The sequence below is a fragment of the Anser anser genome (genome assembly GCF_964211835.1).
Source record: "Anser anser genome assembly, chromosome: 5".
In the NCBI taxonomy this organism is placed as follows: domain Eukaryota; kingdom Metazoa; phylum Chordata; class Aves; order Anseriformes; family Anatidae; genus Anser; species Anser anser.
Window position 1 is genome coordinate 12,823,674 of NC_139725.1, and position 12,173 is coordinate 12,835,846.

Consider the following 12,173-nt stretch of genomic DNA (forward strand, 5'->3'; position numbering starts at 1 on the left):
CAGGTGCCCCCCCCAACCTCCATGTTCAGGGAGGGGCTGGAGCCTCCTGCCCCACCCCTGAGGGGGGTGGCCTCGGGTGAGTCCCACCCCAAGGTGCTCCAAGGGACACGGGGCACCAGGCACTGGGCACTCGATGGCCATGAGCAGGAGACTCGCGGTGGTGGGTGGGGGCACAGGGGGTGGTCTGGTGGGTGCCCACCCTAATGGGGCGGGGGTCCCGGTACTGGGGTGCTGGGGGGTGCAGGGGGTTGGTATTTGGGGGCAGGGGTCGTGGGGGGATGCTGGTGGCACTGGTGGGGGTGCTGGCCTCGAGGTGAGGGCGCGGGGGGGATCCCGGTGCCGGCGGGTGTTGGTGTCGGTGGGTGTCAGTGGGTGCTGGTGGGTGTCAGTACCGGTGGGTGCCGGTGCTGGTGGGTGTCGCTGGGTGCCAAAGGGTGTCGGTGGGTGCTGGTGGGTGCCAGTGGGCGTCAGTGGGTGCAGTGCCAGGAGGTTCCCAGTGCCGGGGGGTGTCAGTGGGTCCCGGTGCCGGGAGGTGTCGCTGGGTGCCGGTGGGTGTCGGTGGGTGCCAACTTCCAGTTTCGTTTCCCCGATGGGGCGTGTATCGGGGGTGACCCCGCCCCTTATCTCGCCTCCCCCCCCCGCAGGAGCTGGAGGAGGCGCGGCAGTGGAAGGGGGTCCGCGATCTGCAGCTGCTGGGGGGCGACGTGCTGCGCTGGAGGGGGCTGCTGCTGCCCGTGAGCGGGGGGAGCTGGGGGGGGTCCTGGCGTGGGGGGGTTATGGGGGTCCTGGGGGTGGGGACGTCTGAGGGGGTCTTGGGGGGGATGCCCTGGGAGTAGGGGGTGTCACAAGGGGGTCCTGGGGGCAGGGGGTTCTGGGGGTGGGGAGGATACAGGGGAGGTCCCTTGGGGACGACACAGGGGCATGAGGGGTGCTGGGTGCACAGGGGTGCCATGGGTGCATGGGGTGTCCCAGGGGTCCTGGGGGTGCACAGGGGTCCTTGGGGACACGGGAGGGGTGTATTGTGGGAAGCACTGGCGGGGGGCTTCCCCTGGGGACACCGTGCAGAACCCAGGGGGCTCTGGGTGGGGTTCCCACCCCTCCGTGGGGGCCACGGGGCTGCGGGTGCTCTGTGGGGGCTATCCCAGGGGGATCCCCTCTGTGCCTGGGCGGCACTGGGGGGCTGAGACACCCCCCTTTGTGCATCAGAACAACCCCCCCTACAACATGGGCGCCTTCCGCTTCGAGCTGGCCTTCTCCCCATACCACCCGCTGGCCCCCCCCCGTGCCAGGCTCCTGACCAGCATCTACCACCCCGGTGTGGACGAGGACGGCCACGTCTGCCAGCCCCTCACCTCCCCTGACCACTGGCAGGCCACCACCCGCGCCGTCCACGGTGGGTGCCGGGGGCTGGGGGGTGCCAGGGTGCGGTGGGTCCGGGTGCTGACCCCCCCGTGTACCCCCTGCAGTGCTGCAGGACCTGCTGCTGCTGCTGGACGGCCCTGACACGGAGCGGGTGATGCGCCTGGGGCTGGCCCGTGAGCTGAGCGAGCAGCCTGAAATCTTCTGGCGACGTGCAGAAGAACACACCCGTGGCCACGCGGAGCCGCGGCCCGAGCCTCCCGGGTCCTGAGCTGAGCTCAGGACCCCGGCCCCGTTCTGAGCCCCCCCGGGGCCTGGACATTGCCCCCACCTCGGTGAGCTATGGGTCCCCACACTCCATCCATAAAGTAATTAATTTATTGCTGCTCCTGCTTCGTCCCCATGAGCCTTCAACACGATGGGGTCCCCCAGAAAAAGAGACAAGGCCGGGCACTGCAAACCTTTACTGCCGGGGATCCACGCGGGGGGACGAAACGCTGGGGTGGGGAGCGGGGTGGGTGCTGGGGGCCGGGGAGGGGGCTCAGCGCTTCTTGGTCTTCACCAGCCCCTTGGCCACCAGGCTGCGGTACAGCTCCTGCACGTAGGTGTAGATGCACTTGGCATCGGGCACTGCCAGCCGCAGCATGTCCTCCACGTCCAGCAGCGGGGCGCAGTCGGCCCGCGCCCTAAAATCACAGAACCAGAGTCATTAGGGTTGGGAAAGCCCTCCAAGATCATCTGGCCCAACCATCCCCTACCACCGATGTCACCCACTGACCCGTGTCCCTCAGCACCACATCCAACCTCTCCTTGAACACCCCCAGGGACGGTGACTCCCCCACCTCCCTGGGCAACCCGTCCCAACGCCTGACTGCTCTTTCTGAGAAGAAATGTCTCCTCATTTCCAACCTGAACCTCCCCATGGGGCCAAATATCACTGTCCGGAGGGGACAGGGATGGAGACGGGGACGGGGACGCGCTCACTCTGCGGTGGCGAAGGCCAGGGTGAAGTTGTGCCGGCGGTCGTGGGGCTCCAGGCCACTGTAGTCGAAGGCGTCGGGGAAGAAGCTGTGGACGAGGGCGCAGAAGGCCAGGCCGCTGCCCCAGCTCCCCGAGAAGTTCTGGATGTCCACGTGCTGGGTGGGCAGCGGGGGGTCAGGGTGCCGGCAGCCCCCCCGTCCCCCCGCCCCGCCGCCCCTCACCTGGTAGCCACGGGTCCTGGCGCGGCACCACTCCAGCAGCATGGCCTTCACCGAGCCGGCGCCCCCCGGGCGCTTCAGGTGCGGGGCCGGGCCCTTGGCTGCCCTGTGGCCGACCCGCTCCGTGGGGCAGCGCCCCGTGTCCCCGCGAGTTCGTTTCCCTCACGGGGCCCTTCCCCAGGGGCCCGCCACCCCGTGCCCCACGTCCCCTGTATCTCATCCTGCCCCGTGCCCACCTCCTTACCCCAGGGTCCCCCCCTCGCCCTGTGCCCCCACAGTGTCCCCTGCTGTCCCACGTCCCCCCGTTGCCCCATGACAACACTGTTCCCTCCCCGACTACTTCATGCACCCCGCTCCCCCCCGGCCACCCCATTGTGCCCCCATTGCCCCCTGCCCCCCCCCCCCAGGCCCTACTCACCCTCCGAACTTCTCCAGGATGGCGCTGCGCCCCTGTGCCTTGGCACTCGCCCGTGGCCGCCCCACGGCCACCACCCTGGGGGGCGCCCGGTCCCGCGGCCCCCCTGGGGACGCACCCCTGGGGACACAGGTGCGGCCACCGTGCGTGGGGACGGGGGCACCACTGGGGGTGCCACCTACGGGGATGGGGTGGCACCCGTGGGGACAGCTGGGTTTTGGGGTCCCACCCACCGGCTCTCACCTCTCGCTGCCTCCCGAGCCCTCAGCACCAGCTGCGGGGGAAATCAGAGGGGTCAGCGGGGTGGGCGGGGGTGCCAGGCATGGGGACACCCCCTGGGGGCACCCTTGGGTGGGGGATCCCAGACTGAGGGGCATCCCTGGGCTGGGGACAGAGGAGACCCTACAGGGAGGGGATGTGGGCATCTATAGGGGATCTATAGGGGGCTCCAGTGTCTGAGTACGGCCCTTACCTGTGGGGGATGTGGGGGACACAGGGGACAGGGGAGATGTAGGGGACATGGGGGACACAGGGGATGAGGGAGAGAGGGGGGACGTGGGGCTGGCGGCCCCCTCTGTGGTGGGTGAGCACGGGGGGAACTCGGGCCACAGCTCGTCCTCCTCGTCCTGCAGCCAGGTGGGCTCCTGCCGGGCCTGCGGGCACAGGAGGGGTGGCAGCGGGATGTGGCACCGTGTCCTGCCCCGGCCCTGTCCCCCCATCCTCCTGTCCCCCTGCTGTCCCACCGCAGCTCAGCCGCCCTCCCGTGCCACCCCGATGTCCCTGCCCCGTGCCACCCCCCTGTCCCTGCCCGTGCCACCCCAATCGTGTCCCCTCTCACCTGCCGGCCCCGGGGGCCGCCTGCTGCCACCGGCTCAGCCTTCTCCTGCGGCGCGGCCTCCTCCAGGCCCCTGGCCTCCGCCTCGCCCCCAGCAGCCTCTGCCGCTGGAGGCTCCTTCACAGCCTCCTCCGCTGCCTCCCCATCGGCCTTGCCCCCGGCAGCCTCCGCTCCCTCGGCCTCCCTCCCGGCATCCTTTGTTGCCTCGGACTCGCTCCCGGCACCTCTCGCAGCCTCCACCTCGCCCTCATCCCTAGCAGCCTCCGTTGCCTTGGCCTCACCCCCAGCACCCTTTGCTGTCCCCCCCTCAGCCTCACTCCCGGTGTCCTTTGCTGCCTCCGCCTTGGCCTCACCCCCGACATCTTCTGCTCCCTTGGCCTCCCCCCCAGCACCCTTCGCTGCCTCCACCTTGGCCTCACCCCCACCGTCCTCCGCTCCCTTGGCCTCCCCCCCGGCACCCTTTGCAGCCTCCCCCCCCGCCTCCCCCCCAGCCTCTGCCGTCCCCCCGGGTGGCTGCGTGGGGTCCCCCACGACGGGGGCGCTGGGGCTGGGGTCTCCGGGGGCAGGGTCTCCTGGGGGGGCTCGCTGGGGCTCCATGCCGCTGCTGTAAGGCCGCAGGGCTGTCACCGGGGGGCTCGCTGTGCCCCCCCAGCCCCTGCCCCCAGCCTCCCCCTGTCCCCACTGCCCACAGTTTCCGCACTGGCAGCCTCACCCCCCCTGCCTCCCCCCATCCCGGGCTCTCCCCCACCCCAATGCCCCCTCTCCCAGCCCCTCTTCCCCCCCCCCCCAACCCCCCCATCCCAAATCCCATCCTGTCCCCCTCCCACCTGCCCCGATCCTCTCCCCATTCCCCCTCCCGGCCTCCCCTCGGCCTCCCCATGTCCTCACCCTCACCCCATCCCAATTCCGCTCCCCATCCCCTTCCCCACTTCCCAACGCCCCCGTTGCCCCCCGCAGCTCCCCCGGCCCCCAGCCCCCTGCCCCGTATCCCCCCCCAGCCGCTCTCACCGTCCTCCAGGCTCCGTCCCAGCCTCCCCAGCCCCGTCCCGGCCCCCGGTGCTATTTGAGCACCGCAGGTGCCGCCTTCAGTCAGCGGGGCCGGGGGGGAGCGGGGGACACGCTGTGGGACGGGCGAGGAGGGGACACGGACGCGTGGGTGGCAGCAGGATGGCCAAACGGGGGGGGACAATGGGGACACACGGGGACAGCGGTACCCCCATGGGGTCGGGGAGAAATGGCATGTGGGGGACATGGGGACAGGAGGCGCATAATGGGACACGGGGGGACACAGACATGTGGGGGGCACGGGGGGACACAGGGACAATGGGCGCGGGGGGGATATGGGGCACATGGGGGACATGGGGGGGGTCACAGATGTGGGGGCTTGGGGGGACATGGGGACCACGAACACATGAGGGGACACAGGGGGACATGGAGTGCACAGGCACATGGGGGACATGGGGGACACATGGGGGGGGACACTGGGGACATCGGGGGGGACACGGTGGATATGGGGCACGTGGGGGGACACAGAGGAAGACGGGGGGACGGGGGGGACACAGGAGAACGTGGTGGGACATTGGGGACACATGCATGGGGAGACATGGGGGGGGACATGGGGGACATGAGGGGACATTGAGGGACATTGGGGGACATGTGGGGACATGGGGGACATGAAGGGACATGAGGAACATGAGGGGACATTGGGGGACATGGGGGACATTGGGGGCACACTGGGGGACATGGGGAACATGTGGGGACATGGGGGCACACTGGGGACATAGGTGACATTGGGGACATGGAAGGACAGGGGGGACATGGGGGACCCAGCCCCATGCGGGACCCAAGGCACACGCGTGGGCCGAGCGCCGGCCCCGCCCCCGGGGCTGAGGGCGGGCAGCGCGCCTCCCCTCCCGCTTCACCTCCCCCGCGCCCCGCCCCTCATTCCCGCCCTCTCATTGGCTGGGCCGCGCGCCGGTCCCGCCCCTCCCGGCTCCTATTGGCGGCGAGCGGCGGCGGGGCGGGGCGGGGCGGCGCGGCGTGCGGGCGGAAGCGCGTGTGGCGGCCGCTTCCCGCCGGGGGCCGCCATGGACCCGCTGCGGGCTCAGCAGCTGGCGGCGGAGCTGGAGGTGGACATGATGGCCGACATGTACAGCCGGTGCGAGCTGCGGGGGGCTGCGGGGGCTGAGAGGGGCTGGGGGGGCTGAGGGGAGCTGGGGGGAGCTGGGGGTCCTGGGGGCTTGGGGATTTGGGGGGGGCTGGGGGGAGCTGGAGGTCTTGGGGGGCGTGGGGCCTGGGGGGGCCTGGGGGGCGTGGGGTCTGCAGAGATCTGGGGGCCTGGGGAATGGGGGGGGGGCTGAGGGGGTCTGGGGGGGCTGGAGGAGCTAGGGGTCTGGGGAGCTGGGGGTCTTGGGGGGGTCCTGGGGGGCTGAGGGGTGCCTGAAGGGGGCTGGGAGGGAGCTGGGGGGGGTCTTGGGGGCTGAGAGGCCCGAGTTTGGGGACGCTGGGGGTGCCTGGGGAATGGGGGGGAGGGGGGCTAGGGGTCCTGGGGGGGCTGGTAGGAAGCTGGGGGAGCTGGGGGTCCCGGGGGGCTGGAGGAACTAGAGGGGCTAGGAGGGTCTTGGGGGTCTTTGGGGGGGCCCGATTTAGGGGACACTCGGGGTGCCTGGGGAATGGGGGGGGCTGGGAACATGGTGGGGGGAAACTGGGGGGGGACTGGGGAGGATTCTGGGGGAGCTGGGGGTCCTGGAGGGGCTGGAGGAACTGCAGAGTTTGGGTTGTCTTGGGGGAGCTGGGGAAGGGGGGGGGCTGAGGGGGTTTGGGGGTCTTGGGGATGATTTAGGGGACATTGGGGGTGCCTGGGGAATGGGGGGGGCATGGAGGGGCCACTGGGGAATTGTCTGTATCTGGGGGGGGCCTTTGGGGGTGTCAGAGGCTCCAGGGGGTGTCGGAGTTAGGGGACACAGAAGATGCAGGGGGGGCGGCACAGCGGGTGCCTGGGCGTGTTGGGGTGCGTGTCGGGGCTGTGACAGCGCGGTGCCGCGCAGGATGACGCAGGCGTGCCACCGCAAGTGCGTCCCCCCCCACTACAAGGACCCGGAGCTGTCGAAGGGCGAGAGCGTGTGCCTGGACCGCTGCGTGGCCAAGTACCTGGACGTCCACGAGAGGATGGGCAAGAAGCTGACAGAGCTGTCGCTGCAGGACGAGGAGCTCCTCAAGCGCATGCAGCAGGGCACGGGCACCGCCTGACCCCCCCCACTCCGTGTCCCCCCCCTTCCCCTGTCAATAAACTGGAGGCCTTGGGGCCAGCTGGCTGCTCGCCTCGCCCCCCAAACCCACCCTGCAGTGTTTTGTCGGGGGTCTGTGCCCCCACGTCCAGCTGGGGGTCTGTCTGGGGGTTCCCCCCCCGTGGTGTCCCCCAGTGCTGTGTCCTTGAGGGGGGCACCCGGTGTGCCCCCAGCCCCACCCGTGTAATCCCTGGGATTAGGCAGAGCTGGGCTGAGCCCCTCGTAATCCCCTGCAGGGTGGGGACGGGTCGCTGCCAGCCCCCGACTGCTTGGGGGGGGGGGGGACAACAGTGGGGGATGGCTAGGAAAGACCCTGCGGGGACACGCAGGGAAATAGGGCAGGCAGAGAGGGGCATCTGGACAGGGACAATCCCCACAACACCACACCGGGACAGAAGTAACCCCGATACACCCACACCTGGGCAGGGACAACCCCAAAACTCCTACACAGGGACACCTGCAGGGGAATAACCCCAATATACCACACCTGGACAGGAACAACCCTGAGACACCTAGACAGGGATACCTGGTCAGAAACGACCCCAATACGCCCACACCAGGACAGGGACGACCCCAAAACACCAACGGGGACACTGTGGGGGCAGACACCCGAACACACACACGCAGGGCTGGGCCAGGTGACGGACACCTACACGGGGAAACTGGGACAAGAAACTGGGAGAGGAAACCCCCAGAGAGGAACCCCGGCCCGGAGAGACCCCAGAAGAGGTGCGGCCAGTCCCAACCCCGTCCGTCCGTCCGTGCTGTGCCGCAGCGAGCCGTGCGTGCGCTGTGGCGCCCTGCGGGCCGGCAGCGGTGCCGGGGCCATCAATATTTCACGAGCAGAGAGCGCGCCGTGACCTGGAAAGGCAGCGCCGCAGCCAGCCGGGCCCCAGGCTCCCAAAATAAGACCATTTTTAATAAATAATTCCCAACTGCTCGGTGCCTGCGGGGGGGGGTCTTTTCGTTCAGGGCGGGTGGAGGGCCGAGTCCTGGGGACCCCCCCCTGCTCCAGGTGCCCCCAGCAGCTCAGGGAAACCCAGGGGGACCCCCCCCCAGGGATGAGGAGGGGTCCGGATGCCCCCCAAATGGGGCCGAGCCCCCCCCCCAAAGGGCGGGCTCAGAGGTTGGGCAGGAGCAGGGCCAGCAGGGGCAGGAGGGCAGGGGCCAGGCGTGGGGCCGCAGCCAAGGGGACCTCGTCCTCGGGGGGGCCACGGGAGTCACGGGACGGGGGGGGCGGCCGGGGCTGGGACCCCCGCAGGTCGTGGGGGGGCAGCCCGTCGCGGTAGAAGGCGGAGGGCGGCGCGGCGGGCAGGGTGCCGGGGCGGCCCAGCGCCCGCCCGGGGGTGCCCACTACGGCCACCGCACCACCACCACCCTCGTCCTTCTCCTCCTGCTCCTCCTCCTCCTCCTCCTCCTCATCCTCCTCGGGGCAGGCGTCGAAGTCTTGGGGCCGCAGGTGGCGCAGGTCGGTGCCGCGGCGGTGCGGGGGGCTGGCGCAGGGCACGGGCGAGCTGGAGACGCGGGTGCGGCGGAACCAGGCCCAGAGCGGGCGCGCGCGGCAGTCGCAGGCCCAGGGGTTGGCGTTGAGGCGCAGGAACTGCAGGGCGGGCAGGGCGGCCAGCGGGTCCCCGGGCAGCGCCGCCAGGCTGTTGTTGAACAGGTAGAGGATGGTGAGGCGCGACAGGCCGCGGAAGGCGCGGCGGTGCACGGCGACCAGGCGGTTGGCGTGCAGCAGCAGGCGGTCCAGGCTGGGCAGCCCCCGAAAGACGCCCTCCGACAGCGCCCGCACCCGGTTCCCGTGCAGGAAGAGGTGGCTCAGGTTGGCCAGGTCGGCGAAGAGGTCATCCTGCGGGGCGGGGAGAGGGGACGTGGGTGGGGGGCATCCTGGGGGGGCCACCGGCCCTGCCCCGGCCCCACGGGCATCGCGCATCACCTTGACCTCCTCCCATCCTGGCCCCATGGGTGTCACCTGTCCGTGCTTCGTGGGCATCACTCAGATCCCTGCCCCATGGGCACCCCTCATCTCCTTGCCCCATGGACATGCCTCATCTCCCTGCCCCAGGTTCCTGATCCATGGACATTGGACATCCCTCATCTCCATGGCCCTGCCCCACGGACATCCCTCATCTTTGTCCCACGTCCCCGTCCTTCAGCCATCAGCCATCGCCCTCTCCCCTGTCCTTGCTCCATGGGCACCACCACGATCCCTCTTCCACATCCCGTTAGTGCCCCATGACTCCACCTCACACCCTGTCCCCACACCCCGAGCACCACCTATCACCCTGCCCTGTGGGCATCCAGGAGAAGGTCCCGCTCCCTACAAGCTTCCCCCACCACCCTGCTCCAACTCCCCCCCCACAGCCAACCCCTTCCCCCCTGCCCCACGGGGCCACCTCCAGCGGTGCTGTCCCAGGCCCCTGCCCGAGCCGAGGCGGACCTGGAGGTAGAGCAGCCCGTTCTCCTGCAGGTAGAGGTACTGGAGGCTGTGGAGGCCACGGAAGATGCCGCTGGGCAGGCTGGCCAGCTGGCACCGGTAGAGGTGCAGGGCCTGGAGGCGCCGGAGGCCGTGGAAGGTGTCGGGCGCCAGGACGCGGAGGTGAGGGTTGTCACCCAGGTCGAGCTCCTCGAGGGCGGGCAGGTGGCGGAAGGTGCCCGGCTGGATGGAGGAGATGTTGTTGGAGTAGAGCCAGAGGGTGACGGTGCTGGGCCCGAAGGTGCCCGCCCGCAGCGCCCTGATGACGTTGTTCTGCAGGAAGAGGCGGCGGGCGCCGGGCGGGAGCCCCGCGGGCACCGAGGAGAAGTTGTTGGCCTGGCAGCTGACGGTGGGCGGCGAGACGTAGCACGTGCAGAGCGCAGGGCAGGCGGGTGCCCCGCCGGGCACCCACGCCAGCACCACCAGCAGCAGGGCCGCCAGGCGCCCGCCTGCGGGCACAGTGGGGCATCAGCCCGGGGGCACGGCCTGGGGCAGCGCCCCGAAGCCCCCAGCCCAGCCCCGCACACCCGCTGCCCCGCGCAGCGCCCTGAGCACCCCACGGCACCCCGTGGAGGGCACCCCCAGGAGCACCCCAGGGCGCGGGCTACCACCAGTCTCTCTCTGACCCTAGGAGCTCCATGGGGCCGTGCCCACCCCGCATGGCTGTGCTCATCCCATATGGCCAAGCTCATCCCATATGGCCATGCCCAACCTTGGGTCATGCACCCAAGGAACTCTCCATGGCCATGCCCACCCCATATGGCCATGCTCATCCTTGGGTCATGCACCCAAGGAACTCTCCATGGCCGTGTCCACCCCGCATGGCCACGCTCCCCTAGGAGCCCTATAGGGCCATGCACATCCCATAGGGCCAAGATCCCATAGGAGCTCCTGGGGCTGTGCCCACGACCGTTTTATAGGATCACGCACCCCAAGAGCTCCACATCCACCCCACACAGCCCCGCTGCCCCAGGAGCTCCTAGGGCCATGCGCAGGCTCACGTTCCCATAAGAACCTCCATGCCCACCCCACACCCCGGAGCACCCCAGGGGGCCGGGCGCTCCAAGGAGCCCTCGGGGCGCCCCTCGCCGTCCTCGCACCCCCTCCGTGACCCCGTTCCCGTGGGGTCCGACCCCCCCCGGGGGGTGATGCCCCCCATGCGCGCCCCCGGCGGCAGGGCGGCGCCACGTGCACGCGTGCCGCGGCCACGTGCGGGGCAAGGCACGCGTGGGCGCGGGCTGACGCGCGCACCGGTGACACGCGTCGCCGCCGCTCCGGGTGCGTTTGCGCCCCCGTGTCCCCCCCCCCTTTCCTCGTCCCCCATATCGGTCCCCCCCCCCCCCGGGTGCAACCCGAGAGCCTCATCCATAATTCAGCCCCGCGGCCTGGCCCCGGGCCCGGAGAGGTGGAGGGGGGGGGGAGGTTTTTTTTTTGGGGTGTGGGGGGGGAAAGCGCGGAGCTGCCTTCACCGGGGGATGGGAGGCGGCTCTGTGTGTGTGTGTGTGTGTGTGTGTGCGCGCCCCCCCCGGTACACGGAGAGGGGGGGGACGACGACGAGGAGGCGTCCGGCGCAGCTGCTCGGCGCCGCCCCCCTCCTCCGGCGCCCCGTGCCGGCGTGCGCCCCCCCGGCGCCCCCCTCCCGCGCCCCATCTGTCACTCCCCCTCGCCGCGGGCTGACTCAGTTTAGCGCTGAAGTCACCGGCTCCCGGGCACCGCTCCCCGTGCCAAACGCTCCCCCCCCCCCCCCCCCTCAAACCCACCCCCCCGTCCCGCTTCCCTTCCCCGAGCGCGGCGTCCCCCCCCGGGCACCCACCCGCGGGGTACCCGCGTCCCCGGGGTGCCGCGGGGGGGCTGTAGGGGTCTCAGGGTTCCGGCTGGCCCCGCGCCCTAAATGCGCCCCGCGCCCTTATCGGGGTGCCCCCGGCCCCCCCCGGCTCCCCCCGAAGGCTCCCACCCGAGGGGGCGCACCCCGGGGTGCTCCTCGCACCCACAGCGCGCACCCCGGGGGGGGCGCACGGCATCCGCAGCGCACCCCGGGCACCCTTGGGTGCCCCCGGGCTCCCCGCTCGCCCCGGGCCCCCCCGCCCCGAGCGGCGCGCTCGGGGCTCACCCCCCGAACCTCGGGGTTCCCCAAAATCCTGGGCCGCGCCCCCCCGACGTCCCCGCAGCCAGCGGGAGGGGGGGGGTCGGGGGGTCCCGGGGCACCCCCGAGCCGGGCCGTGCGCCCCCCCCGCGGCGGGTCCCTGCCCCCGGCCCGCCCCACGCCTACCTTGGGGCAGGTCCCGAGCCGTCGGGGGCAGCATGGTGGGGGCGGCCGGGACCGGGAGCGGGCGCTCAGGCACTGCCCGGTGCACGGGTGCTCATGGCCGGGACCGGGGGGGGGGCTGCGCGCCCCCCCTTACCCCCCGTTACGCCGCCGGGAGCGACCACCGCCACCAGCGCCGCCGCCGCCCCGGGGCATGGCACGGGTGGGCACGGCTGGGCACGGGTGGGCACGGCTGGGCTCGGTTCTCCCCGCGGCTCCCGGAGGGGCTGAGCCGTGCCCGGTGCCGCGCCTTATCCCGGGGCGGCCCCGCTCCGCCCCCCGCCGTTTAACCCTTCC

At 71.4% G+C, this 12,173-nt stretch overlaps 4 protein-coding genes across 7 annotated transcripts; 2 read left to right on the top strand and 2 right to left on the bottom strand.

Annotated features, from left to right (window-relative positions):
- Positions 1-24: 24 nt before the first annotated feature.
- On the top strand, positions 25-1,748 carry UBE2L6 (ubiquitin conjugating enzyme E2 L6). Of its 2 annotated transcripts, none has more exons than XM_083840401.1 (4): positions 25-160; positions 645-734; positions 1,207-1,393; positions 1,467-1,748. In XM_083840401.1, the coding sequence occupies exons 1-4, from the start codon at positions 134-136 to the stop codon at positions 1,628-1,630; spliced, it is 468 nt and encodes a 155-aa protein (XP_083696527.1). In that variant the 5' UTR covers positions 25-133; the 3' UTR covers positions 1,631-1,748. The 2 variants fall into 2 exon arrangements, with proteins under 2 accessions (XP_083696527.1, XP_083696526.1); XM_083840400.1 differs by having other exon boundaries at positions 119-187.
- Positions 1,749-1,809: 61 nt separating this feature from the next.
- On the bottom strand, positions 1,810-5,034 carry SMTNL1 (smoothelin like 1). 3 transcript variants are annotated; one of them, XM_083840370.1, is made up of 8 exons: positions 4,817-5,034; positions 3,812-4,412; positions 3,446-3,626; positions 3,217-3,247; positions 2,977-3,093; positions 2,562-2,664; positions 2,344-2,495; positions 1,810-2,045 (listed from the first exon to the last, which is right to left on the bottom strand). In XM_083840370.1, the coding sequence occupies exons 2-8, from the start codon at positions 4,403-4,405 to the stop codon at positions 1,901-1,903; spliced, it is 1,323 nt and encodes a 440-aa protein (XP_083696496.1). In that variant the 5' UTR covers positions 4,406-4,412; positions 4,817-5,034; the 3' UTR covers positions 1,810-1,900. The 3 variants fall into 3 exon arrangements, with proteins under 3 accessions (XP_083696496.1, XP_083696494.1, XP_083696495.1); XM_083840368.1 differs by having other exon boundaries at positions 2,344-2,664; XM_083840369.1 differs by lacking the exon at positions 4,817-5,034 and having other exon boundaries at positions 2,344-2,664; positions 3,812-4,519.
- Positions 5,035-5,808: 774 nt separating this feature from the next.
- On the top strand, positions 5,809-7,142 carry TIMM10 (translocase of inner mitochondrial membrane 10). Its single transcript, XM_083840399.1, has 2 exons — positions 5,809-5,966; positions 6,856-7,142. Exons 1-2 carry the CDS (start codon positions 5,896-5,898, stop codon positions 7,055-7,057), a joined length of 273 nt encoding a protein of 90 aa, XP_083696525.1. The 5' UTR covers positions 5,809-5,895; the 3' UTR covers positions 7,058-7,142.
- Positions 7,143-7,993: 851 nt separating this feature from the next.
- On the bottom strand, positions 7,994-12,152 carry RTN4RL2 (reticulon 4 receptor like 2). The gene is made up of 3 exons (XM_083840374.1): positions 11,841-12,152; positions 9,536-10,020; positions 7,994-8,944 (listed from the first exon to the last, which is right to left on the bottom strand). Exons 1-3 carry the CDS (start codon positions 11,872-11,874, stop codon positions 8,216-8,218), a joined length of 1,248 nt encoding a protein of 415 aa, XP_083696500.1. The 5' UTR covers positions 11,875-12,152; the 3' UTR covers positions 7,994-8,215.
- Positions 12,153-12,173: the final 21 nt, after the last annotated feature.

Bases quoted from the DNA above. Each gene is read 5' to 3' on its own strand.
- TIMM10 (XM_083840399.1), top strand. From the start codon at position 5,896: ATGGACCCGCTGCGGGCTCAGCAGCTGGCGGCGGAGCTGGAGGTGGAC. The intron at 5,967-6,855 runs GTGCGAGCTGCG...GGTGCCGCGCAG, and splicing joins ATGGCCGACATGTACAGCCG to GATGACGCAGGCGTGCCACC.
- UBE2L6 (XM_083840400.1), top strand. From the start codon at position 134: ATGGCCATGAGCAGGAGACTCGCGGTGGTGGGTGGGGGCACAGGGGGT. The intron at 188-644 runs GTGGGTGCCCAC...CCCCCCCCGCAG, and splicing joins GGGGCACAGGGGGTGGTCTG to GAGCTGGAGGAGGCGCGGCA. The intron at 735-1,206 runs GTGAGCGGGGGG...TTTGTGCATCAG, and splicing joins GGAGGGGGCTGCTGCTGCCC to AACAACCCCCCCTACAACAT.
- SMTNL1 (XM_083840368.1), bottom strand. From the start codon at position 4,405: ATGGAGCCCCAGCGAGCCCCCCCAGGAGACCCTGCCCCCGGAGACCCC. The intron at 3,627-3,811 runs GTGAGAGGGGAC...CTGTGCCCGCAG, and splicing joins GCGGCCCCCGGGGCCGGCAG to GCCCGGCAGGAGCCCACCTG. The intron at 3,248-3,445 runs GTAAGGGCCGTA...TTTCCCCCGCAG, and splicing joins GTCCCCCACATCCCCCACAG to CTGGTGCTGAGGGCTCGGGA.
- RTN4RL2 (XM_083840374.1), bottom strand. From the start codon at position 11,874: ATGCTGCCCCCGACGGCTCGGGACCTGCCCCAAG. The intron at 10,021-11,840 runs GTAGGCGTGGGG...CTGTGCCCGCAG, and splicing joins GGCTCGGGACCTGCCCCAAG to GCGGGCGCCTGGCGGCCCTG. The intron at 8,945-9,535 runs GTCCGCCTCGGC...CCCGCCCCGCAG, and splicing joins ACGGGCTGCTCTACCTCCAG to GATGACCTCTTCGCCGACCT.